The sequence below is a fragment of the Heloderma suspectum genome, chromosome 5, assembly GCF_057233095.1.
Source record: "Heloderma suspectum isolate Gila_16-S chromosome 5, 16-S_ref, whole genome shotgun sequence".
Classification (NCBI taxonomy): Eukaryota; Metazoa; Chordata; class Lepidosauria; order Squamata; family Helodermatidae; genus Heloderma; species Heloderma suspectum.
In genome coordinates this window covers 96,677,897-96,705,061 of record NC_139462.1, presented here as the reverse complement: position 1 = coordinate 96,705,061, position 27,165 = coordinate 96,677,897, and the positions used below count along the sequence as shown (strand labels likewise).

The following is a 27,165-nucleotide window of genomic DNA, read 5'->3' as shown; positions in this document are numbered from 1 at the left end:
TCCGGCTATACGAGTTCCACCTATTTTTGATTTACAAATGACTTGCAACCAGTTTCCTTTGGATTAGTATCTATAAAGCAGCCTTCCCAACTTGGTGCTCCTCCTGACAGATGTTGGTGGACTACAAGTCCCAGCACTCCTGGCCACACTGGCTGGGGCTGATGGGAGTTGAAATCCAAAACATCTGGTGGGCACCAAGTTAGGGGAAGGCTGCTATAGAATATTTGAGACCAGGTTGCATATATCATACCATTTTTTAAATCTGAGACAGTAATTGTAAATCTTCCCAGTAAGATTTACACCTGAAGTCAATGACCAGGTTTGCACAGACAGAGGTGGTTAATAAGGAGTGTGCCCAGAACCCACAGTCTGTTGTAGGACTACTGGGTTTTGTTAGCCACCTAGCCTTGCTGGGTTTGCACATAATGACAAGCTGTTCCTGGCCAGGGTAATTATGGAAATTTGCAGGCATGTGCCAGGGTGGTTAACTAGCCACCAAGGCTTATTAGTCACCTTTGTGTTGTGCAAACCGGGCCATTATCTTCTGATTAAATCAAAATCTGATATATTTTACTTCAGGGATCTTTCTGGGCTATACACTAACTCAGATGCAAATTTACAGTCCAATGCTATGCATGTTTTCTCAGAGGTATGTCCTAGTTAGTTTAATGGGACTTACTACCATTAAAATGTGTACCAAAACACCATCTAAGCCTACATTTTTTTAAATTAACATGCTATGGAATTGACTTGGAAAAGATGTCTTGAAGGAGGGGTGTGTGCGCTTTTTCTTCTGTAATGAAAGTAAGTCAAATTTCTCTGCATTCTAACAAAGACTCTAGACATGCTATTTGACTAAGCTACATACAGCTCTATGGTGAATTGCTGTGGCCATGATTACTTGTAGACTCCTTGATTATACTTAAAGAAACCTAAAACATTATATTTTACCAGTCTCTGAACATTGCTTGTCTTCCATAAGAACATTAGCAGGTGATTAAAGTGGCAATCTTATACATGCTTACGTAGCTTTCTTCTTAGTAAATATGTATAGGATTGTGCTGCAAACCTCAATGTTGACATGCAAGTGTGGTTAGAGAATTATTCTAGGGTTACCTAATGTTTATTGAAGAAAACATATGGTATTTAACTGGGTAGCAGATGCTTTAATGATCATACTAACATCGAAAATGTCTCAAGAAATGCTTTCCTTAACTAAAAAAAAAGATGCTTGCATCTAAACATACAGTGTGTGTGTATATATATTCTTCCTTTTCAAGGATCTGAAAGTCATACTATGAATTCTAGAAATGTATATTCAAATGTGGGTTGCTTAGGCATGCAAGTTTTCAGTTAAAACTGCCACGAAAGAGGTTTTTGGAATCTTTCACTTTTTTACGTTGTGTGCGCACGTGTGCATTGATTTTTTTCTTGGAAGAGAACAATACAATACTGAATGAAAAGTTAACTGTGTAATGACCTGGGGTATGACAGAGGGTTTTTTTTTAATGCAATCAGCACAATTACAGAAAGATTTCTGTTTTGAAGATACTCGTGCCACATGGCTAAATGCAACAAAGTTCCATGCTGAAACACTGAAATTGAATTCTCAGCGGCAACCTTTGTAAACCTATGATCAAAAGGCTGCAATAGAATTTTCCATCGAATGAGATTGGCAACTCTGAGGAATTTCCATCCGCTCCTGTTGTACACATCATGTCAGTTTCTTTGGCAGGGTGTGTTTCATAATACACCCAGCGCAGTGCACAGGGCCCCCACTCTCTTTTTGGCACCATCTCACAGGGTTAGTGTGTGTGTGGATGTGATGTGTGTGTGTGTGTATGACCTTGAGCTCCTTCAAAGAAGTGCAGAATAAAAATGCAATAAATAAGTAAATTATATTAAGGGTATTCGATATGAAAGTGCAGCTGCCAGATTCAATAAGCTACATGGCTTTTGTGCCATAAGAACAGTCTTGCCCAATCAGACCAAAGCATACCTAGTCCAAAATTCTCTTTCCAGCAACACCCTACACATACTACTGAAAACTCACCTCTGTCCTCTGCTGTTTATCAACCGTATTGAGTACTCAGAGTATATTCACAATCCTATTCATGTTTGCTCATACGTAAGCCCCATTGGGACTTATTCCCCTGTAAATGTGTACAGGACTACAGTCTGTTTCATTTTTCTAGTCTTATGTTTTAAAGCAGGGGTGGTAACTTGTGGCCCTCAGATGTTTTGGCCTACAACTCCCATCAGCCCTAGCCAGCATAGCCAACGGTGGTAGTGGATCCCTTAATACAATAATTCCATAAGTTACCTATGGAAACTAATTCTGTAAGTTAAAATTGGGTGAGAGAGGAATTTTAGTGAATACAGTTTCTCCTACCACTATGCAACAAGTTACAGGAGCAACTCCATCTGCTGACATTGGGCTGGTTTGAACATAACACTAAATCATAGTTTAGGATTATGAGAATGAGCTGTGATAAGGCTCAGGCTTGCATGCTCCTCCCCCCCTTCCTCCTCCAGCATGGCTGCGAGGGGGAGTTCAGACATTTTCACCTCAATTTTTTATTAACTGCAGCCTGCTGTATTACGTAAACTTAGACAAACTACATTTAATGTTAACTATGGATGGTTATTGGAAACAAAGCAACCTTAAACCATAGTTTATGAAGCTGGCTTGTTTTCATTATCCATAGGTAAGATTTAATGTTATGTCTGAACACAGCCACTATCTCTTTGATATGCAAATTAATGGCAGAACAGCCCTTTCATGTTAAATATGGCAGTCCTGGTAAATGTTTTGAGAACTTCAACATTCCTACATTTCTGTGATTTTCAGGAACCAAGAATTCAATGACAATAAAATACATTTCTTTCCAAGAAAGCCCATGCAAACATTTTCAAGGGTTTAGTTCTCAAAATCCTGTGCTAACAGAAAACCCTATGATGCAAAGACATTATTGCAGATCAGTTATTAAGGTTAACTCAAACTTTACATAGCAAACTTGTCTAGTTCAACCAAAACATTGACCTTTTTTGCCTACGTTTTGATATACAGAAGCAACTAGTGAGTGATTCTAGCTTTGCTCCATGCTGAGCTTTAGTTTCACATTAATTTGTCTACCAAAGATGGTTGGCATTGATATTGATTGAGGCAGCATGTGAGAAGATGAAAAAACATGACAACTTTTCCTTCTTTCATTTTTCCATGTTGTCCTTCATGCTGGGTTGGGGACAGGTGGCTTGGCACATAGGCACCTCCGATTTGGCACCACAAGAAGCAAAGGGACATGGACCTCTTACACACACTCTTTGATTCAAATTATTTGTACTGAGAACAAATGGGAACTGTATGTGAAGTGGGAGTCTCTGATGGTAAAGGTTCCAACTGATGAAGGAAGAAGGAAAGGTACCAAATGCAGCATCAAAGGTGGGAAGACCTCAGAAAAAGCACATAATGCTCTTTGTATATTGACACTCTTCCTCATTATCATTGCCTCAGGGCACAATTGTATGGGGATCATCAGCCACCTCTGAACTCAGAGGAGGCCCACTATCCAATGCAGGGTGGGCAGAGCGTGGAGGGGATCCTCTCCTCTGTGGTTAACTGACACTCTGAAAAACTCCAAAAGGTTACTGAGACAGGACTTACCTTTGTGGAAGCCATGTTGATTCCTTTTCACCAGGGCTTGTCCTTCTATCTGCTTACTAATTTTATCTTTAATAATGCCTAGTGACCATAGGATTACGCCCTTAATCTCTTTCTCTAGTACAGAATGTGATTATGTACCTAAGTTTGGCTAGCTCCAGTTTAATTGGTTTGTTTATGGCTCTCAGTTACACTGAAGATTATTTAATCTATACTTAAGACTCACTAGGACAAAAAGGCAGGAATCTGTGTTAACAGAATCAGATAAACCATGGGGAGGCAATGGATGGGGGACAATGTCCAACTAGAAAACTATTTAAGCAACAAAATATGCAGTAGAGCAAAGTCATAGAATTTTTGTTAGCGGCAGAGAACACGATTTGCATACTATCTCTTGGGGATGCTTTATATAAAGATGATAGGTAGTTTATAAGTAGGATTTCCTGCCCCAAGACACATTCCCTTGAACAATATACATTTATTTGAGCTTGAATAATGTCTAGAACTGCAGGATTTCCTAATTACATTTTGTGTGGCTTGGTCTGCACTATTTACAGAATATTTGTCTTTCTTCATTGACTTCTTCCTGCCTCCCATATCTCTTGTGCTGTTTCAGCCCCACAATGTGGTTGCCAAAGTGAAAACTGTGCTCTCCTTTGGGAGTTATACGAGGACTTGCTTGCCTGTCCCTGTACTAGACACAGCTTGTTAATCATTCCCACAAGATGTGCGGCTTCATTATTCATGAAAGAAAATCTGATTAAGCAAGCTGCGTGGGGGAGCAAATACACATCCGGTGGAAAAGAAGGGCAGCATATCATCTTTATAACAGGGTAAATTGGCACAGGCAGCAGAATAACAGGAATGGAAGGATCCCAGGACAAACTTTCTTATCTCATAAATGATGGTGGAAAAATCTAGGGCAGAATTTGGAACAGTAACTGAGTGGCTACCACTGTGGTGCAGGTGCTGCAGGGATGATGTAAATTAAATAAACCTTAGTCTGTGATAAGGTACCAGTAAGGACTAACAGGAAACAGGAAGCTGTTTCTCCACTACAAATCTGCAACTAATATGCAACTACATTTGGAAATTCAGCTCATGCTCCTAAGTGAGTGAAGTTTCAATGATATCAAGACTTGAAAATCTATAAAGGAGTTCAGTAACATACCTCATACCTGAATAACCAGAGAACAAACTTCCACCAACATGGGATACAGCAACTCCGCGGCAACCCAAAATTATACTCTTATTCATATTCTCCCTGACAAATTATTTGGTTATCCTTGTGCCTTCTCGGGGTGCTTTCTGGCTAACTAGCTGACATTACAGAGAGCATAAGTGCAGCCTTGTATTCAAACACTCACCTGTTAGCCACAGGTGATAAGGAATTCCATGTTGGCAAGCAAGTGGGTTGGCCAAAGAGGGACGGAATGCTTGGTCCCTCCTCTATGCCCAGCTTAGAAACTATGGAGGAAGGTGAAAATCCCTCCTCTACTCCCAGCACAGAAATGCCGCAGGTTACCAATGTTTTTTTGTAGACTAGGAACATTGGGTTTTTTATAGCAATATTTTACACTGTATTACAGCATAGGAAACAGTCTTCTCTTGCTTTTAAGGCAAGAAAATCCATTAAGATAATTTAATCCATCAAGATAATTTCAACAGAATGTATTTTTAAATAACAACTTTGTGGGAGATACTTGTTCTTGACTGAGAACCAGATTGATGAGACATCCTCACAAGATAGTCTCCCCGCACCCACTCCACTTGTGAAGCACCTCTTCATCACAATATTTTTGATACCATAAGGAGGAGAGGCTCCCAGGTCTCCCAGTCTGGAACTGACTCCAGCATAAACCTTTCTTAAAGCTCCAGCTAAAATAACTAAATATTACATTATCCGGAACTAATAGTACATGAAAACAGAGAAAAGGATCATAGAGAGGATAGAAGGACATCCCTGTGAGTCCCAGCCCTATCACCCTCTTCCATCCGTTTGTGCGGATCAAGAAATCAACTGATTGGGAGGATGGGGTCCCAAGGGAGATGCTTCCCGACACCTCAGGACTGCAAGATGAGAAAGAAGTGATTCACAATTTGCTGAAACATGAGGATTTATTCTTTGGTGTATAATTAATCAGTGCTTTGATATGCTTGATTTTTTCCTGTTTCAAAGGAAAGCTATTTTGAGAGAGCTATTTTGTCATTTTAACACCATCACCATGGTTTTCAATTCACTGCACAGCTCTCTACCCTCTGTGCTTGTTCTTAAGAGCTTTAACCTTTAGAAAACACTTCCTGCTTCGAGTATTCACCAAGAGAGGTGTTTAAAAATATACTGCAAAAACCAGTGAAGAAAGCTAACGTTGCCCTCTCTTTCTCTCCACCAGCTCCCACTGATTCTTTCCCCATCTCTTATTTTCTGACTTAAGTTAAGGCAGCCATTGGCCATGCTGGGTAGGAATGGTGGGAGTTGCAGTCTGGCAGATCTGGAGGTGGGCACTGGGTTGGGTAATGCTGAGCTAAGGCCTGTGAAGTAGACAAAGCCTTTGACTGCAGTAGTAGCCTACTCAGGCGTAATTATTTTCAGCACTGAAAGCCAAATGTATCAATGAACAGATGGATTGTGGAGGTATATTATGAAGTGGAAGGTCACAACTATCTTGATTCTTGTATGGACCGATAATGAATGGTTTGCATTTGACTTAGAAACCAGCAGTTTCCCTGCAGAATCAGAACTTAGGGTAAGGGACACTCGCACCCAGGTTTATATGGAATTATCTCAATTAGATAATCCACCAATGAGCAAAAGGTACAGGGGGTAATTCTGGCAAATAGCTCTGGGTGAATCTAGATGAGGATTTTTTCCTGCCATTGGCCTATCTCATTCAAGGAATGAGACAGGGTATCCAGATGACAAGTCTTCAATTCGTAACCCTCCTGTGTTTTCCCAGTGTTACTTCAGAACCTGGTCTGAATGCCAGGATTTAGTCCTGGCACATTTGAAGAATCATACTTTGGGAGCTTCCAGCTGATGTTTTTATCACCCCATTGCCCTGCCTCATTCATGGAATTTTACACGGGATCCAGGCGTTGTCATCTTCCACTTGTAACCCTCCTCTGTTTTCCCCCTGCTTCTTCTGTCTTTTTTCTTACCACAAAAAATTGGTTAAGGAAAAAAGATGGCATAATGGCACAATGTCTGCTGACATCTGGAAAGACTCTGTGAATTACTCCTATGCCCATCCTAGCAGTGGAAGGAGGTCTGAAACACACTGAAGCCATAGTTGGATGGAGGTGGAAGGAACTGCCAAATCTTCTCTTTAGAAAAGTAGGCCAAAAGAAACCAATATTGGGTGTAAACTCTCCATACATTTACCCTAATGTTTTCAGCCCTCATGTTTAGAGGAAGGCTATGGAGTTTGAGAATTCATTATGAGAATTCCAAATATATTTGTATTCCCCCCGCCCCCAGTATTTCCCCAAACTTCATAACTGTGAGGGACTGACACACAGAAATTTGGGTCTAGCATGCCAGGGCTCTTACTCTCTAAAATGGGCCAATCATGGCAGAGATCGTCTTCTCAAAACCGAACAAATAATAAATGCACAAGATCTCAAGATACATAAGTTTCTGTAGAGGTGAAAGATTTCTGGAACTGTTGAAACTATGGTGGAGGGGGTGTGTGCAAACAGAAATTTAGGAAGACATTGAAATATATGAGATACTACCTTACCAATCAAATATAAGCTTTAAGAACATTAATACATGGTTGGTAAGTGGCTGCATCACAAGTACCTAAGCAGATCGTCTTCCCAGTTGGCAATTGGAAATAAGTGGGAATTTGTGAGAAAATAATGGGGAAGGGAGAGTGATCTTTCTTTTTAATGCCGCCCTTCCCATGAATGGGGGCACCACCAGGGGATTCTGGTGCTGTCTCTCAACAACTTTTGGAATGTGGTCCCATCATTCCTCAAAGTTATTTCACCACATGGCTCCAGGGAATATGGTGGGCAGGGGGAACCTTGGGAGGCCAATCCCATACTCTGAGAACATTTGAGATGCCTCCACATAATTGCCCAGCAATTCCTTAGGTTGGTTGAGGGGAAAGAAGGGCATTCCTTCAGGCAAGGTAGTCCCCTTTCCCCCACCCCCATGCTCAGGTCTAATGTCTGCATGTTGCTCTCCACTGCCAGAGATATGGTTGGTCATGTGGCATGAAGGAAGTGCTCACGTGCAACCCTTGTCCAGGGCTTGGTTTTGGCAGGGAAGAGAGGGAAGCATTTTGACATACACACCCAGTTTGGGCAAAAGCAGGGGGTCTCTTCCATACCCTCATGCCCCAACTCCAACTTTTTGCACCCACAGGCAAACTTGAAGGGTGGGAAATATATTGAAAAAACAAAAGGCTATATCGTTTAGATTTGGAAATTGTATGGACCTCAACATTATAATACAGAAACAATGCCCCCTTTGCTTGTGTGTGTGTGTGTGTGTGTGTGTGTATGAAAATGTCTGTCTGTCTCATAAGAATGAGTCCTCCACAATTTTTCTCTAGATTGCAAAACAAACACACCCTGAAAATCATTTCCTCCTGATTTTTCTAAGCTCACATAAAGAAACAGAGGTATGCTGGCAGAATGACACATCCTCTGTTGTCACAACAGTTCCTGGGGCATGTTGCAGAAATGAAGGGGCTTAGGATGTGGCATCTTGCTGCCCAACCCAACATACCGGTGCCCCACTCCCCACAAGTGGGATGGAGTGGAGATTATCCACTGAAAAACCTCATGAGGAAAGAAGGAAGGAACTCCCCTGCAGCAGCTGTGGACTAACTACACTAGCAGAGCTTTTCTAGGGAAGAAACCCAGCAATGCAACCCCCTGTTTTGCTGGCATAGTTAATGTCTTCCTACTGCAGTCAATGAGAGGGAAAAAAGGAAAAAGATGCCTCCTCTCCCCCCGACTGCCCCTCCACCAATGAAACGGAAGGACACAGGGTGTGGAGATTGTTCCACCAGCGTGCCTCCCCCACCCACCAACCCCCCCACTGTCTATATAAGGTGGGATTGCTATGCTTCAGCTGTGAAATAAAAATATCCCAAGGTAAAATTGACTGGATTCTTCTTACGAAAATGGCTGCACATTATAATTTGTTAAGATATAATTATGAACATTTGGATAGCAGATTTACCTTCATAAACATGCTGAATCCTGTTTTGAGAAGGTCTGTGAGCCCAGAAGACATATGTTCAATATCAACAGGGTCAGGTCGATCAGGATTATATATCTCCTCCACCACTTGCTTCAGCAATGGTTTATAAGAGGCCTGCATAAAAGAATACACTGAAAGTAAGTATGCAAGTGATTTAATAGTGCACAGCCTACTCATGGAACTCATTGCTTGGGATTTTTTCATGGTCAATATAATAACTAGCAAAAATAAAAGGACTAATAAATTAGAGGAGATTGTTTGCACCTGGCTGAAGTAGATAGCGCCTTGTTTGCACCACTGTCTTGTCTGCTGAGGTAGTGGGTGTGTGAAGAGAGAGATGGGGCATATAATAGATGTTTAATACTGTGTTCCCAGCTTGAGGCAAGCTATTGAACTGGTTCACACATAATGGCAACCCATGGGTTATTTAAACCATGGGTTGTTGAGGCTGCACAGGAATACGTGAGTGCACAGCCTCCCACCCACATGCCACTTCCGCTTTGCATCTGGTTTGGAAAACAACCCAGGAACACCCCATTGTTGCATCAACAACACTCTGGGTTGTTGAGGAGGAAACAAGCCCAGTTTTAACGCTACAACAAAAAAAACATGGTTTAAAACTCTGGGTTGTTTCCCCCTCAACAATCCAGAGTTCCGGGTTTGCATGTCACAGTGAACAACCCAAGAATGGGGCATTGCTAGGTTGTTCAGCAAAGCAGAAGCAGCTGAACTCCTGCTCGCTGATTATCTGAACATGGTCAGGTTTAGTTTTATTGATGGCTTTATATTTTTAAATTTTCTTCTGTTGTGATCTTCTTTTGGTGTACTGTATTGAACATTAGTGAGAATATATTATTTAAAATTTTTGAAAACCACTTTGGAAGGCTGCACATCTGCACAGCAGTATACAAATGCTTAAAATAAATATCTGTACTGGCATATATGCTCATGACATCATAAGCGAGGAGGACAGCACATCCTTTATTTAAACCTGTATTTACAGGTGCAGCAGATCCTAGGATTTGATCATAATGTAACTAAAATAAAGGCACGAAATCTGAGGAACATCTTTTAGTGAAAATTCCTATCTTGTTCAGTTTATAACTTTTCTGCATGTATATAATTAGTATAGGCCTAAAGCAACGACACTGAACAACAATCATTTCGATGGCAAGCATTGCAATATATAAAAGTTAATTAATGTGTTCCATTTGTGGCAGGCAACGTCTTCGTACTCCTCTATTCCAGGAATGTCAATCTCTAGCTTTCTTAAAAAACACATGTAAGAGTCATGCTGCGGAATGATAAATGGAAATGACACATACCTTCGATACAAGAAGGAAAAACAAATTAGAAGCTCAGCACTTCAACTGAACAACTTGGGGAAAAATGATTTTTTAAAGCAATTATAGCCATTAGATAGACACTTCTTCATATCACACAGATTACAATGTCAAACACAAATCTTTTTCTTCTATAAAGCCAGAAAGAAAATGTAGACATGCCATTCAAATCTTCCTATAACACACTTGTTTACATTTTCATTGAGCCGAGAAAGATGCAATGGACATTAGCTGCAAATTCTTTCTGCGAGAGGATATTCCAAACTTTTTGTGTTACATGATTTGTTAAGACTCACACTCCTTGTTAACTTCAACACACACAATGTTTCCCTTGGAAAAGAGAAGCAAGTTTATTTAAAATGAAACATTTGGAAGGGAAAAGATGTCAAAACAGGAAATGTATGAACTTAAAAAGAATCATCAACTAGGTTTTGATACAAAGAGCACTTGCTCCGAAATAAATAGAACTTTCCAGTAACTGTACTGGAATACACTAACTGTATTATTACTGTAATCATTGTATGATTATCCACTAAATATATCACACGAAACTAGAGTATGCCATTTATTGTGCTTGGGAATAAGTTATACTGAGATGGAGCCAAGTTCTTTAGCCTTTGTACCAGCTTAATGCACTCTGGTAGCTCCTTTCCTTAAAGAAGAGAGCTCCCTTCTATGGAGTCAAACCATTGGTCCATTTAGCCCAATACTGTTGAAACTGACTGGTAGTGTCTCTCAGGGTTTCAGGCAGGAGTTCTTCCTGCCCTACCTGGAGATGCTGGGGATTGAACCTGGTACCTTCTGCATGCAAAGCAGGTGCTCTACCACTGAGCCACAGCCCCTCCCCATTCTGAATCAGATCATAGACTTATATAGTCCAGCATTCTGTTCACCCAGTGGCCAACCAGCTGCCTGTGGGAAGCTCATTAGTAGGACATGAGTGCAACAGAACCCTCCAATTCAAGTGTTACAGCCAGTCCATAGTCATGGATTGGCTCTCTCCACTGAAATGAAAAAGAAAACTGCTCTGAGCAAGGATGTTTCATTCATGCCCTGGAGCATTTATACCTGGAATGCATTGCTGTATCAAAGCACCTTGTTGTGAGGATAAAAGGGAGAGGAGGAGGATTATGTATGCCACCTTGGGTTCCTCGGAGGAAAAAAAGGCGGGATATACATTTCATAAAATAAAAATAAAAATGAGATACTATATTATTGTAACGACACATCCACATTATGGCTTGAAAGTGTTCAGAATGACATCCAATTCATTTTTTAATCCTGAGGTATGCATTTGAAACTGGTACCACCTAGATTCCCTTATTTTTCCTCTTGCCCACTCTACAGAAGGGCATCACCACTAGCCTCTGGACATCCTCTCCTTTTGCAGGGTATACTTCTTTAGCCTGAGCTTGGACCTTCCTTGGCTGACAGGGGCGGGGGTCAGTGATGACATGATGACTGCCATGGCTCTGGTTCCTGAACAGCTTGGCTTTGGAGTGGACATCACTAGTCTATACAATTGACTAGCTATTCAAAGCCTGAGAGGAAAAACTGAGAAGAAAAACTTCATACTGAAAAACTATTCCCATGCTCTCACTAGTTTAAAGCTACAGTAAGAAAAAGAAAAGCACCCAACCTGTTCACACATGTGGCATATTGTGGGACATGATGCTGTCTGACATTAAGTGCTGAGAAATGTGAATATGCTGACAAAGTGTCTAAAAATACTGACAACACATCTTGTGTGCATTTGGGGGATTTAAAATGATGCCCACTTACTGCTGACACAGTAGTTTTGGCTATGTGCTGGAGCAACATATGGTAACATTGATTAGAGAAACACATATTAACTTGCTGGTTGGATATGGCATCCTGGGATAGGTAATCTGTCTAAAGCTCGGCTCTAAAGCAGGCAGTAGCAGGAACTTGGATAGGTGACAGTGGAGCTTGTTTCACCACCCCTCCTAATCCACTGCCTGTGACAAGGGGCCCACTGAGCTTCATGGTAGGGCCCATCCTGACTGGGTGTGGCAAATATTGTGATTCAAACAACCTGGATACTTCACACACCGATGATGGTAATTCACTCAGTCTGAGAAACTGGGAACAATTACAGCAGGGAGTATTGCCCTTTCTTCTTTCTGGAGACATTTAGATAAGGGACTTTAGTAAAAGTAAGGTATTTCACCATTCCCATATAGTCTTAGGAGTCCCAGGAAGGCAACATTAGGACACTGAAATTTTGCCAATTGTCCCTCCCCATGGGAGAGGTTCTAGAAACGATATGTTCCCCTTCTTGATGGGTCCCCAACTGAATCTGACCCCAGCTTCTTCCCATTTCTGCATCTTCCTGTAGGTGGAAGAAGATGGTTCAATGTATAACAGGATATAGACATCTGGCCCTTCCTACCTCTTGGCGAGCCTCAAAACCCATAAGGTGTTGGATATAATAAGAAGGCAAGTCCTAGTAAGGAAGGCTGGCTTAAAGGGGTGGATCTTAACCAGAGTATCCTGGATCCTGGGCTTAGAACTTTATAGTTGAGGCCTCGGTCCAATGAGCCAGCCTCCCTACCATTGTTATTCCTGGAGATTCCAGCTGCAGAGACCTAACACCCACAATGAGCCCCCCCTCCACCATTCCCCTCACTGTCTCTCCTACAATCACTAGCATAGATGTGTTTTTAAAAAGTTAGGAAATTAATGGCTACTCCTGACAATAAATAAGAAGGAAGATCCACATTCACTGGCAGTATACCAGATGTAAGGCAAATGGGAATGCTGTCTTCATCAAAGCCTGTTTGTGGACTTCCCAGGGATGGCTGGTTGGCCGGCCACTGTTGAATACCAAGTGCTGAACTACACAGGCTTAAGGAATTGCTCTGGTGGATTAGACCAATGACTTGTCTTCTTGAGTGCTGCATTACTGGCTCGTAGATGGCCTTTATGCATACAGTCCATACCCTTCCAGCAGTCTATGTGGGGCTTGTCTAGAAGCAATGCTACGTGGATGGCAACCTTATAGCTGCCATCATTCAACAGAAATACTTCAGATAAAGCAATTACTATGAAGAGCATCTGGAAACAAGGCTTACTCTATAAGCCCACTTACAGACAAGTAGAATATATTCTGCATTAGAACACCCATAAAAGCAGTCACGTTTGGCTAAACGTAGTTTTGGCTGTGCTAGAGCAACATACAGTAACACTGATTAGAAAAATATGTATCAACTTGCCTGTTGAGTATGGCTTCCTGGGATATGTATAGAATTAAATTGTTTCATGTGTGTCCGAGCTCTTGTAATGTCCCTGAGGGCCTTAAAGATCTCATTCACTGCAACCATGGCCTTCTGAAATGTCACATCAAGGGAACACTCACAGCCTGAAACAACACAGAAACACATTTTCTGGGTAAAGCCAAATACTTTAATTTGTTTTGGTAAAAAAAAGGAAAAAAAAAGAAAAAAGAAAAGAATAAAGGGAAGATGAGCTGGAGGAAAACTGTTTGATAACTTAGGGCAAGCATGGCCAACTTATATATTTTTGAGGTCTTCTCTGTCCTCCAGATGGTGGTCTGGCAAATCTCCTAAGTTTAAGAAGAAAGCCAAGCTCCAATTTTGAAGTCCTATATTAAGACAAGTACTGTTAAACCATGGTCTATGTTTGAGACAGTGAAAACGGCAATACCAGTTTCCTCACCTTGCCTAGAAAATGTTAAAATAAGAGTCACCATCTTAGCTTTCCAGTGTGAAAGCTTGTTAAGTTATCAGAAATAACCAGAGCGAGTTGTTATAAAGAGACAGAAAAATGTAAATACGGAACTTAAATGTGTGTCTGTCAACAAATGTCCTTTTAAGTCTCTTTTTTTTATTCCAGGTTGGTTGTCTCTCTCTCTCTCTCTCTCTCTCTCTCTCTCAAATGAGTACTAGTTTGGGTAAGACAGATCAGTCTGTTTACAGTCTGTGTCAGTTTTGCATGTCTTCATTCATAAGTCCATTCCATCCTGTTTCTGCTTTTATGTGTAATTAAAAAAAAACCCTGCACAAAATGTATATTTAAACACATATTTAAATATGTATTTTTGAATGTATTTTCTCACAGAATACACATTGCTAAATGCATTTTCTCTCAAAGTACGCACTCCTAAAAGTATTTTTTCCCACATTTTTATATGGATTTTGAGCTGATCACTGCATTGCAAAATTTGGATAAGGGCAAAATCAGAATGATAATTACTCATACTTTAAAACGTAACTTTAATCTTTGGGTAGCAACAATGCAGAAAGGATTTGCATTCCCAAAGAAATTAGTTGAAAGTTGTTTCACTCTGCATACAATTTTGAAAAGGTAACATTTCAAGGATTATACTATTATGACAATTCTGATGTTATTCTCTGCTAAGAATGAACATTCTGTAGCAAGTTTATAGATTTGCTTACATCAAGGTGTAAGGTTATCAACTACATTACTCCCCTATCCCCCTTCCCAAATTACAGTGTTTGGGGTCACTGTATAAAACACTTGTCAAGTTACATTTCTAATGTTTAAAAATGATCATTACTAAAGATTCATTCCAAGCAAGAATGAACTGGATCTCAGTGAAATATGGATGACACAACTGCTGAGATTGAACCATTACAAATATATGCCTGCTATTAATAAAGGACAAACTTTTAAAAGTGATTCAGAGCTATTCTAAGACATTAAATTGTTGCTGTTTGAATGTAACTCCAGAGGCTACGCTCAAAAGAGTGCCACATCTCTACATCCCCTGCCCCGGCGAAAATCTCCCTGCAGCTTATGTTGGGGAGAAGGTTTTGAATTGAGCTTTCCCCACAATATGCTAGTATTGCATGAGTGGTCAGTTGTTTACATGAGGAAGATGTCATGTCTTGAGTAAAGATAGGTGCTCACAGGGTGAGAGGAAGTTCTTGGGGTGGGAGAGATCCGCCTTGGAAGGTTACAAAGATGGAAGCAGCCCACCGGTCAGCCAGGAGAGGTGACTGGCTGGTTGGACTGGAGCAACAAGGTCTGGTGTGTGTCTCACACACACACACACACACACACACACACACACTCTTCATTGTAGATTCTCTAAAAAGCACCTTTGCAGAGCTGCCTGGACTCTTATTAGGGTGAAGATTCATATGATTCATAACATAAATGCAAATAAACACCTCTGCTAAAAATGTTTGATTGAATGTCACCCTGAGTGCAGTGTGTACTTCAAATCATATTGTTGCCCATGCTCTGAGGGAAATGTTCATCTTTTAAAAAAGATTTTCTGATATTAACTTTGGCTTTGGTGCGCTTTGGTTTTCTTTTATGTTAAGGGCTCATTTTTGATGAATTATGATGCCATCTTAGAATTTATTAATGTGCTCCTATTTCACATGGAGCATTGTTCTTTTTGAGTAGTCACAAAGCTTGTGAAAATAGCATGTGTTTTGTCTGTATGTTATACTAAAAGCTATGATGTAGCCCCAAGAATTATATTTAAGGGAAGGGTCCATATGTACTACAAATCACATTACCAATACATCTGAGCTAAGAAACACTAGGCTGGATAGTAGTTTGACTACATCTTGGGTTACTTCTATGACTTAATGTAATAATAATTTTTCTTTAATTTTTTTAACCATTTAAGAGTAAGTGGGCAGAAACCAATGGGGCGCTTATGCCTCTTCATATTCTCTTGCGCCCCACTGATTCTATTGTGCAAGCGGTGAGTCCTGCCAATTCTGTTGCACAAGCGGGACCCTCCACTTGCACAACAGCAATTTAGCGCTTCCCAGGGGAAGCCCTAAAATGAGCGGAAATGCTCATTTCTTGATTGAGGCAGGTCTGCGAAGCTCCCTTATGTGAGCTCCACTGCCCTGCCCTGTTCCAGAAATGAGTATTTTTGCTCATTTCCAGTTGCCTCAGAAGCACTAAATCTTTCTTCCACGCGCAGTGGGTCCCACTTGCAGGCAGGAATTGGTGGGGGTAAGGGATTTGGTGGAGGCGTAAGCATCCCATTGGATTCCACCCAATGTGTGGAGGACTCAGTGATGTGGGGTGGAACATTTATCAGTACTTTATTTCTGTTTCGTAAGAAATGGAATAATCAGTGACAGGAAAACTAAAGGTGCCCCAACAACCATAGTGGAAGAGAGCTGAACTCTGTTGAAATAGATGAATGATTGTCAGCATATCATGCACAGTTCTTTGAGTTGCTAAAATTGATACAGCGTTCCTGGTACCCTCCAGATGTGTTGAAGTACAACTCCCAGGATCCCAGGACAGACATGCTGACTGAATGATGCTGGGAGTTGTAGTCCAACATGTGTGGAAGGTACTAGGCTGGGGAAGTCTGAATTAGTGTGTCAACAGTTTACAGCACCTTTGTTTCTTTCTTATATTTAAACAATGTAAGGGAAGTATTATTGCCTTTAATTTTTTGCGAGTATTCCCTCCCAAATGTCTACATGATATAGCACCTAAATCAAGTGTGCTTGAATTTTTCCCCTGCAGATAGTTCAGGTTAAATATTTGTGGTGTATTGGGACAAAAACAAAACATGGGGTACTTCTTTAGCTTTGTTGTTTATTTTATTGTATTTAGCAAACATGCTAAATTAGATTACTCTCTGGCGATTTTCGGATGCAAGCAGAAAATTTTCCAATGCAGATAACCCTAGGCAAATTTAGTGTGATTTGCATTAGAATTTTTTTCAATCCAAATTTTTCCAGAAAACCCACATCACTGGGTTTTTCAAGCAAGAAATAGTTTCAGTATCAGTCTGCTTCTAAGTGAAGTATTGTGGGAGATATAGCAGAAAGGCAAGTCTTTCAAAATTGGAGGTTCCGTTCTTCCTTCAGAATCTGATTCTAAGAAGGTACAGGTGATAACAGTGGATAAAAAGGTTGCAACTTAGGCTCCCAGTTCTTGATCCAGGATTCATCGCACTTTGAGCTTTGATGCTGGTGTCTTAGGAACAGCTCACATTTTATGATTTGGAAGCATTTGAAAATATCACTCCCGTGATTAAAAGTTGCCATTGCAGACTTTCTAGATGTTATTGCATTCAATTATTTATGAGACAACAGTCATGAACTTCATATTGACTGCTATAATCAAAACAACAGTTATCTACCTATATAAAAATGTTAGCTTATTGAGAAGTATCAATTTTTTAAAAAGAATTCCACAAGAGGCAGAAAGGTAAAATGTGGAACACAGGCTAAATCAAATTCTGTGCCAAGGCAGGCTAACACAAATTCTGCAGTTATTTCACAAGGTTATGTAAAACTTTCAGTTTTACAGGTTATGTAAAACATACTTTGCCTGTGCATACTATGCACAATGCATTCTACATCTAAGATTCAGGTTTTCAAAGATTTCTGTCTTATTTTTGGCCATTAAGTAGAAGAATTTTAAGAGAGAAGTCTATGAAGATTGGAAAGAGTGGCAGGGGTTAGGCAACAGAAATCATAATAGTAAGCATAGGAAAGGAACACGGAGATGTGCAAAATATTGAACTGAAGTCTCACTCTCTGTGGGAGAGGCAACCCTCAAGCTATTGCTGCTGGTGCAAAGAAAGCTCAGTTATGCTGGCCTGGTATGGGGTGAATCTCTTTCTCACACCCCAAAGACCAGCCCAATTCAGCCACCCCAACCAATATAGGCAACCAGAGTCTTCCTATGACTCAAAGGCTGTGGTAGAAGCAATATAGAGCTCACGTTGGACCAGGGTGAGGAACCACTCAGGCCAATCCACTGATACAACAGTGCATACATGATTGCTCATAGAGATGGCATCTAGGAGGAAGAGCTGTGGGATGGGGATCCTCATCTTTCTACCCCAAACCCTTTCATGTCCTAGCCCTTCTCCCTACCACAATGGAAGCATCACAGCAGAACATAAAGAGGAACTGGGAAGAAGAGGGATCCAGGCCCTTCCATGGGTCAGCCTTCCCCCGCTGCCTCCATCGTATGATTCATATTTAATAATGGAGGAAAATATTTATAGTAGTCTAGAAACAGGACCTCTAATTTAAAGAAGAGTAAACTTAAGAAATAAATTACCAGTGAGGAAATTTCATACTTGAAAGAGAACTGTGGTTCAGATGCCCGCTTGGCCTTATTTTGCAACAGCAGAGGATATACCCAAGTGAAGTGATATCGCATGTAACAAAGCCTGTTCAGTTGATAAATGTATTGAAGAATTGGGACTGTGAACAGGATTCTAGAGTGATCTGGAATTTAGAGTTCCACCCTTTGTCCCAAAATACCAATACTCGCTTGGGGCATTTAGGAATCATCATTGTTTTGTGCTCCGCAAAAAAATAAAGATCAGGCACCTATTAAGACTATTCTGGTATTTTCCAGGATAGCTAAACATCCAGTAACATCAGTTTCACATCACCTGTGCTCCTGCTGCCAAGAAGAAATGTAATATCCACAAGATGACATGAATTATTCTACATATACTTGTACATAGTTTATCATGTGATGTATTTAATCATGCATTAATGTGATTTACTCCTAGTTTGAAAAACAAGAATCACCAAAAGTTAAGTTGAAGACAATGACACAGTTCACTTGATGAAACAATCCACAGTTTGTTAACCATGGGTTGTTTGGCAGTGCGTGGGAGTGAGCAAGCATGCTGGCTCCCAACTGCTTGCCCACTTCCAATGCACTAAACCAGGGGTCCCCAACCCCCAGGCGGTGGACCGGTACCGGTCCGTGGCCTGTTAGGAACTGGGCCGCAGTAGGGGTGTGCGAAACCCCCTTACCTTGGGTCCGCGGGGGGGGGGGAGGCGATCCCCCCCCCCCCGGAATCCTCACCGGCCCCGGCTGGCTCTGCTCTGCGGCAAGTCCGCAGAGCTGCCGGCTGGCTCCGGCCACTGGCGGACTTCTGGCCACTGGGATGCAAATGGCATCCGCATAGTGGATGCCATTTGCGTCTCTGTTCTTCAAGTATTAGGCTATGTAAATCTTTACGTAGCCTATTACTGCAAAGAATAGGGATGCAAATGGCGTCCGCTACACGGATGCCATTTGAGTCTCAGCAACTGGAAGTCTGCCAGCGAAACCATCCCCCCCCTCCCAGGTCCATGGAAAAATTGTCTTCCATGAGACCAGTCCCTGGTGCCAAAAAGGTTGGGGACTGCTGCACTAAACAACTCAGGGACAACCCATCCCTGGAAAGTTCTCCATGACATGTGAACCTGGAACTCTGGATTTTTGAAGGAGAAACAACTTAGAGCTATAAACCCATGGTTTGTTCTTGGGTTATATCTCTGGGTTGTTTCTCCCTCAAAAACCCAGGCTCGCACATCATGGAGAACAACCCAGGTTATAACAGAATAGGTATAACATATAGCTATAACAGGACATACCTTGGCATATTGCTATCATTGAACACCATGCATCCTCATGGATTAAATGACAAATTAGAATTAAGTGGTTTTCTGTACTTGGGTCTCTTGATGGAAGTAGCTGCAGGAGTTTGTTATTCATTAATATTTAGGAAATGTTTAACACCAGTTATAAGAACCAGTGCCTCCATATGGCAGGGAGGTTTGGACACTGTGGTTAGGATGATACCGGAAATTCAAACATGGCCTGCTATGACTGCACAAATTATGGGAGGAACAGGGAGGTGCTGGTTCATACAAAAAGCACTTCATGAGATCCAAGCCAGGTTGCAAGCCCAACAGAAGGCTCTGCGCCCTCCTAGAGAATCAAACACAGTGGAACTTACTCATGAGTGTAGAACTTACTTCTCTGAACTCTACATAAAGTTGTATAGTTGGGAGAGATCTTAAAGATAAACAAGAGCAACCACCACTGGATTGACAAGATTTCCTAGTCATAAGGCATCTCCCAGATGTTTTGTATCCAATCTTTCTCATCTTCCTTCCAAAGGTGATTCAATAAGGCCCACTGCCTTTACTGTGCATGATATGATGCAAGCTACAAGTCATCCTTTAAAATAAGCAATTAACATACTCCCCGATCCTATCACTTTCCAAACCTTCTCTCAAAGCCTCAAAAATTTACCAGACATTGTTTCGGTACCTTCATAGCCAAGGCCCGATAGGATTCTCGAGTGTGTGTGTGTGTGTGTGACCTCCTCGTATACCCCCCGCCCACTTTCTGTGTATCATGGAATCTGCTGTACTTTTGTTTATTTAAATGTGGCCTCTCTCTAAGCCTACAGTTCCACCCCACTTTTAATTGGCAGACAGAATGCAGGGTCTTGGAGATCCTCCCAACTACAGAGCACAACCCTAAATAGCACACCATTAAAAACAAAAAAGTTAAAGAACCAGCAACCTCTCCCTCCTTTACTTTCCAGTCCATCTTTTTTTTTTTTCCCCTATGCCTATACATTTACTACTTGAGAGGAAGTGGAAATGTTAAAATAGCATTCTTTGGGTGAAAACATTGTCATTTATAGTGCCTGCTTGTTTCTAACACTCAACACATTTTCATTAACTGACTGTAAAACATTCAGGCTGCCTAGTACCTTTGCAATCCACTGAATCATTTGTCATGACAAAAAAAAGGCACTTGACAAAACCGTTCAGCAGCAGCAGCAGCAGCCTGCAGCTAGTTTGAGCCAGACTTTGAAAACAAAGCCAGAACACTTCTGGTCTTTCCATAACAACCCTGGATTACAGTTTATGAGAACATTTAGAGACCCAATGATTCTCTCAAGCTATTTTTGCTTTGGATAACTAAGCTGAAAAAGTTGTTTTAAAAGAAATCATGCTCACTTTCACTCTAACCAGGAGGCTGTAAACTTCACCTTGAGAGAAGGTGTAGCACCAGCTTCTTTAGAAGTGGTAATTAGACCTCTCCTGAAGAAACCTAACCTGGACTCAGAAGATGTAAGCAACTATAGGCCAGTGTTCAAGCAGGCGATTGCTGGCCAACTCTCTAAGATGAAACTAATGTTCTAGATCCATTCCAATCAAGCTTCACACCTGGGTTTGGAACAGAAACTGTCTTGGTCATCCTATGGGCTGCACTCTGCTGAGAGACACAGGGAGTGAAACCCTGTTAATTCTCCTGGATCTCTGAGCAACGTTCAGTCCCATAGACCATGGTATCCTTCTGGATAGGGTGTCTGGGCACTGCAGTGCTTCCACTCCTACTTGGATGGTTGATTCTAGAAGGCAGCTGTATCCCTCCTTTTCATCAAATCCAGGTGAGGCAGTGAGTGTTCTGAATCAATGCCTGGGAAGGTAAGGTAATGGACTGGATGAGGGCCAGAAAACCCAGACTCAGTCCAAACGAGATGGATATGCTGCCAGTGGGTGGCTCATCTGCCCAGCTGGGTGGTTTTCAAGTTCATCTTCTGGATGAGGTTGCAATCCTCCTAAAGCTCTGCACCGGCTGAGCCAGGCCCAACCTAACATTGACCAGCAGCAGCAGTTGCGGGATGGCCTTCAGCAGCACCTTACTTCATTGGAGCAGGAAAATCTGTTCATGCATCCCTTTGAACAGGTGCCCTATCCACTAAAGTGGGTGAAGGAGCCCATGTAGGTGCTTGCCTTCTAATGTATGACTTTAGCTAGGGAGGGAATCTGTTGAGAGGGGCACTGTTTGGGGGGCCATTTTATTTGAGGAAGGGGAGGAAGATGGGAGTGCGGATAGATGGGGGGAGTGCAGATGGATGGAGGGGGAGCATGGATGGGAGTACATCTGAGAAAGAGACTGTAGCATGGTGTGCGTGAATGAGGAGTTTACAGATGTATGGATGCATATGACTAGGGTGTACGTGGATGGATCTGTGTAAATGTGTTGCGCATGTGGCTTTTACCCCACCCATTTTTAGCTCTGGTGCTGCCCACTGCTTTGGGGAACCAGACAATGTGGGTTCTGGGGTGAAAAATGTTGTCCACCTCTGCTCTAAAAGATCAAATGCAGTTTCAGGGTGCTCTTGGATCCTGCATTGTAACTGGAGGCAGAAGTGGCCTTGATGGCTTGTATATCATCCTAAATAGATAAAAGATACTCCAACTGTGACTCTATCTGGATAGAGGCAGAGTCTATCTCTATCCAGTGGCAGTGCAAGATGTCCTGCCGCCTGTGGCTGGAGGATGCAAACCACCAGCAAACCCCTCTTGCCCCAGAATGAGAGATTGGGCAGTCTCCACAGCCACCTCACAATGCCTCGCTTTGAGGGACACCTTAAATTGTGGCATTTGGGCCTGGGCATCTCTCTGGAGAGGCTGCCTGCCCGATCTCTTATTCAAGGGACTCTCCCAGAGGGAAAGATCGGGTGGATGGGTGGGCTCTCTGGAGAAGCCACCTGGCCACTCAGACTCACTCTGGGAACATCCTCTGAATGAGATGAGGGGGGGCAGCCTCTCTGGGGAGGCATATCAGTTGCTTTGTGCAGCTGACCCAGCTCTCCCAATAGGCTGCCCATCCATCCAATCTCTTGCTTTAGGAAAGTCCTCAAAGCAAGAGATTGGGTGGGCAGATGGCCTTTCCAGAGACCCTTCCTGCCTGATTTCTTGTTCTGTGCCCTCTCCCAAAGTGAGAGATCAGGTGGGCAGCTCAGAGTGAGAGATTATGGGGTGGGCCTGCTCCTCCAACAAGCCCTGCTTGCTTGCCACTCTCCTCCTGTGGCATGAGATATAGTGCGGACTGGGACTGGTACAGTGGTGACATTGCTCACAGGGGCTCTGCAGATGGGATTCACTCTTCCTTATGGGAGGACCACCCTGGCCTTGTGTGATGTTTAGCCCCTCCCTAGGAATTGGGAGGTTCTCCAATATTAATAACTAACTATATTCAAGGTTTGCTCAGGTAGCGTCACTGTCATCTCTCCCTGTTTGCTGCATCCCCCTGGCTGAGCTGGGAACACCCTTGATCTTTATAAATCCAGACACAGCAGGCACGGTTGAGGACAGGTCATTGTGAGGGAGATCTGCAAGGAAAGAATCTCTAAAATCACGCCACAGGATTCGGTAAATACTCAAAATGGGGCATACTTATTCACAGGAAAAAATAAAATGGAAAACAAGGATTAACAAACAGAACATATTGAAGAGAAATAGAAGAAACAAAGCTGTTACAGTCCCTAGCTACACTAACTCTAGCCCTGGGATTATTTAAAGGATAGTAGAAGTACATATGTGTATGACAAAAGCCCCGTTCAGGCATTCAGAAAGTGCTTACAATCAAGGTGAGGAGAATGTTTTCTTCAGTGCTTTTAAAATTCTTTCCACTAGCACTATCTTCTGTTGCTGGTTTTATTCTCTTTATGACTTCAAGTTTACATTTTACTTCTTTTTATGATTATAAATTTTTACTGAAAACTGCTCAGAGAATCTTGTTACTGAGTGATAAAGAAAATATATTGTAAATAATAAAACAGAAGAAACACTGCTTTAGTTTAAAATAATTAAAATAGAATTAAGGGGTTCGTTGTTTACTGCCTGAATGATTCGATACCAGATCTGGTCAATTTTATAATAAAAATACTTTTAAAGTCCTTAACTCACTGAGCATCAAGCTACTGCTGTTGTTCACATCACACTGGTTTAACATGTGTTTTAATACTACTGTGTCAAATATCTCGTTTTAATACTGCTGTGTAATCACATGAGCTGCAGTACTACAAAGCCATGTGTATGTGCAGGGGACAATCACACATGCTGCGGGAGGTGCCTAAAGTTTCTACTGCAGTCACTTGAATGGCTGAACAGGAAAGGTGCTTTTTATAGGCTTGCCTGTTCAGCCATGTGAACAGCTACCATAGCAACTGCAAATATAATTGCAGTTGTACACGTGGCTCCTGCACGTCCAAATAACTGTATAAAATGGAATGCATAGTAAATAATAGGAAGATAAAAGAACTTTTCATCTATCTTTTCTTCAAATTCAGAAGCAAGAGACAGAGGAAAGTCTATACCATGTAAGCAACTTGTTCTCTCAAATACACTCTGTTGAACAACACTCTCTCCGGCTCTTTGTTGAACAACGTGACATCTTGAGTCATACAAATATTATTCCTTGTCTAGAAGCTGCATTGTAGTTGTCTACAGCAGGTGTGAGCAACATATAGGATACAGCTGACATGCGCTCCAAGTAATATTTATGTAGCCCACAACCTCTTTTCAGAAACCCAAGAATCCAAGTTTTTATTGCCTATAAAACACTGTTATGGATCCAAGTATGTGTTTCCTAAGTGCTGGAAATAATTCGAAAAGAACTGGAACAAAGATACAACCAAAAACAAGGTCCAAGAATAGAGGTTTCAATAGCACTTGCTAAGTTAATGAAAATGCTATACAATTTAATTACATGCAATTTATTCAAATTAGATACCACTCCCCAAAATTGCTATTGGCCTCATGCTGAAGTTACAGTACAGTTTTCCACATGCCTATTCAAAAGTAAGTCCCACTGAATTTCATGTGGCTTAGTCTCAGGTAAATGGGTATAGGACTGCAGCTTCAAGGCGCAATCCAATGCATGTTTAGACAGAAAAAAGTCCTACAACTCCCAGCATTCCCCAGCCAGCATGTACCCTAAGGACACAATCCTATGCATGTTTAGACAGAAAGAAGTCCTACGTCTGCCAGCATGCCCAAGCCAGCACCCTAAGTATATTAAGATTCCCCAATATTTGTCCCTCCAGATAGGCTTATCTGCAATATATTACATTATCAGCTGATTCCCAAGTATGTCATCCCCACCACAAGTGCCTTGTGAGAAACATAATATGCTGCAATAGTGGAAGGAAAAAGCAAATTCAATTGTGATTAGGAAAGGAACTAAATAAAAAGAAAAAAAGGATCACTTTGTGTTACAAGACCAGGAAAGGGGATAACTTTTCCTTCTGGTGGACCCTTCTTTACAAGGGTTCCCCAGAAAAAGAATTTCTGATAGGCTGCCATCAATCAGGATGAACCTCCTGAAACACCCCAGTCTGTCCAGCTGCTTCAGGAGTTTCTGAGCCTTATTGCCAAGGACCCCTCCCTTCAGCCTAAGCCTAGGAAAAAAAGAAAAAGAAAAGTGCTTTGGGCTTTTCTTCCCAAAGCCCAGGAACATGGGACTTGCCAAAATACAATATTAAAAATATTAAAGCACAAGTGGCAGCTTTGCAACCATGCAGTCTTTCACATGGGGAAGAATTCAGTGAAAAAACAACACAGCAAAATGTCCAAACAGAAAAGTTTTTTTTTTTTTTTAAGGTTACTGGAGGGAAAAAAAAGAGAAACAAGGGTAAATGCAATAATCACACACATACACAGAATTCCAAAAAGTCAATCTTATGTAGTCACATTACCTACTTATGCAGAGATAATTGCAGAGAGGAAGGTCTGAGAGACAGCACATCCAGCTTCCAGTTAGATGGTATAAGGAAGGCTCTAGAAGGACTGAGTCTTTGTTTTTATGCAGATCTCAGCTCGGTAAAAACCAGCCCCTTGGCAGAGACTGATGGCTGGTTTGTCCAATAACGCGATAGCCTCCATTCTGATGTCAGTGGTCTAGCCAGCAAATCAGAAAATACCTAGTAGCTAGACCCACCTTCTTAATGACTGTAACTTACATCTCAAAAGCCCAAGGTGGTTGGAACCAGTCAGCCTACTCAAGAAAGGGGATTAAGATTTGGTTTGCATTTTGGAGGACAAAAGGTGAGATAAGGCTAGATAAAACTATTCAGGCTGCCTAGCAGGATGCCAACTGACTAGCTGCTCTAGGGGGCACTGTGGATCTATATTAGAAGTAGGGGTATGTCACACCTTGCCACTTTATGGATCTCTAATATGGAAACAATTGGAATACTTTGTAAAATTCTGGTCACACTATCTCAAAAAAGGATATCAGAGGTGGGGAAAAATACAGGAAAGGGTAATTAAAATAATCAACATAAAATCAAAGATAGTCACACTGATCCATGAGAGAAAAAAATCCAAAATTCACAGTTGGGCAATATCTTTATCAGAACCAACCAAAATGCCACAAAACAGTATGCAAGCTTTTGAGTTCTCCAGAACTCTTCATCACGTTAAGTGGTACAAAAAACAAGGGGTGATGGAAGAAACAGAAAATTAGGCCAGATGTTGTAGCCATGAGGTTTGCAGATGGAGATTGCAGACTGAATCAATTAATCACTGGTAGGTGGTGCAGATATCCAATTACACCTAGCATTCTGGGACAAAGAAGCAGTGGCTGACCCCCATCTCTGAAAACATAAAGGCTAGCTGTAACTCATATCTGTCTCTTGCCTTAGGTGAAACACATAGGTTCCTGGGCAGGCAGAGAGTAAGGAAAGAGAAACATGACAGCTTTTATATTAGAAAAGCCAAAGATTAATTTCAGGTGGTACACTAGGTAAAAAAGTCAACTGCAAATTGTGTAGTATTACTTAATGGTTGGATGTAATGGAACCTTAAAATGCAACTTTCTTTTCAGATGGTAGAAAAAAAAATCTTCCTATGGTGGTAGATTCTGTCTTGAATGGCTAAATATGGTGTTCTCCAATAATCAAGGGGGTTGGTAAAGGATCTTCTCTATAAAAAAAGGCTTTAAAAGTTGGATTTTTTTAAAGGTTAAGTAAAAACCTAAGAGGAGACATGATAAATCTTTGAGTCAGAATTCTTTATTTTTCCTACAGATCCTTCTGATGATCCTTCTGTTTCTTTGACTATTGTAGATGTTATCATCTCTCTTTTTTAAGGTATTGCTCTTGGTATTCTTTTTAATCCTTTCCTTTTTTCATCCCAGACATTGTCATTAAGTAAGACCTGTCATGTTCATTAATTAGATATTGCTAAAATGATTTTTCTGTCCTTATTCTTCTCATATTTTTAGTTCATTCTCTTATCTTGTCCTGACTGGATAATTCTAATACCCTTTTAATTGGTCTTCATATTCCCACCTTATGGGAGCAATCCTACTGGGATAGGCGGCCGCCTCCGAACTCA

General features: G+C 41.5%; 1 protein-coding gene across 2 annotated transcripts in view; it reads right to left on the bottom strand.

The window, feature by feature from the left end:
• The window catches only part of SCFD2 (sec1 family domain containing 2), a 252,196-nt gene that overhangs the window by 17,577 nt on the left and 207,454 nt on the right, over window positions 1-27,165 (bottom strand). The window contains exons 6-7 of one of the 2 annotated variants that reach the window (XM_084856757.1): window positions 13,459-13,604; window positions 8,859-8,993 (exon numbers count right to left, since the gene is read on the bottom strand). In XM_084856757.1, coding sequence (XP_084712883.1) covers window positions 8,859-8,993; window positions 13,459-13,604 — 281 coding nt within the window. The remainder of the gene's footprint in view (window positions 1-8,858; window positions 8,994-13,458; window positions 13,605-27,165) is intronic. The other variant, XM_084856763.1, reaches the window with a different exon arrangement.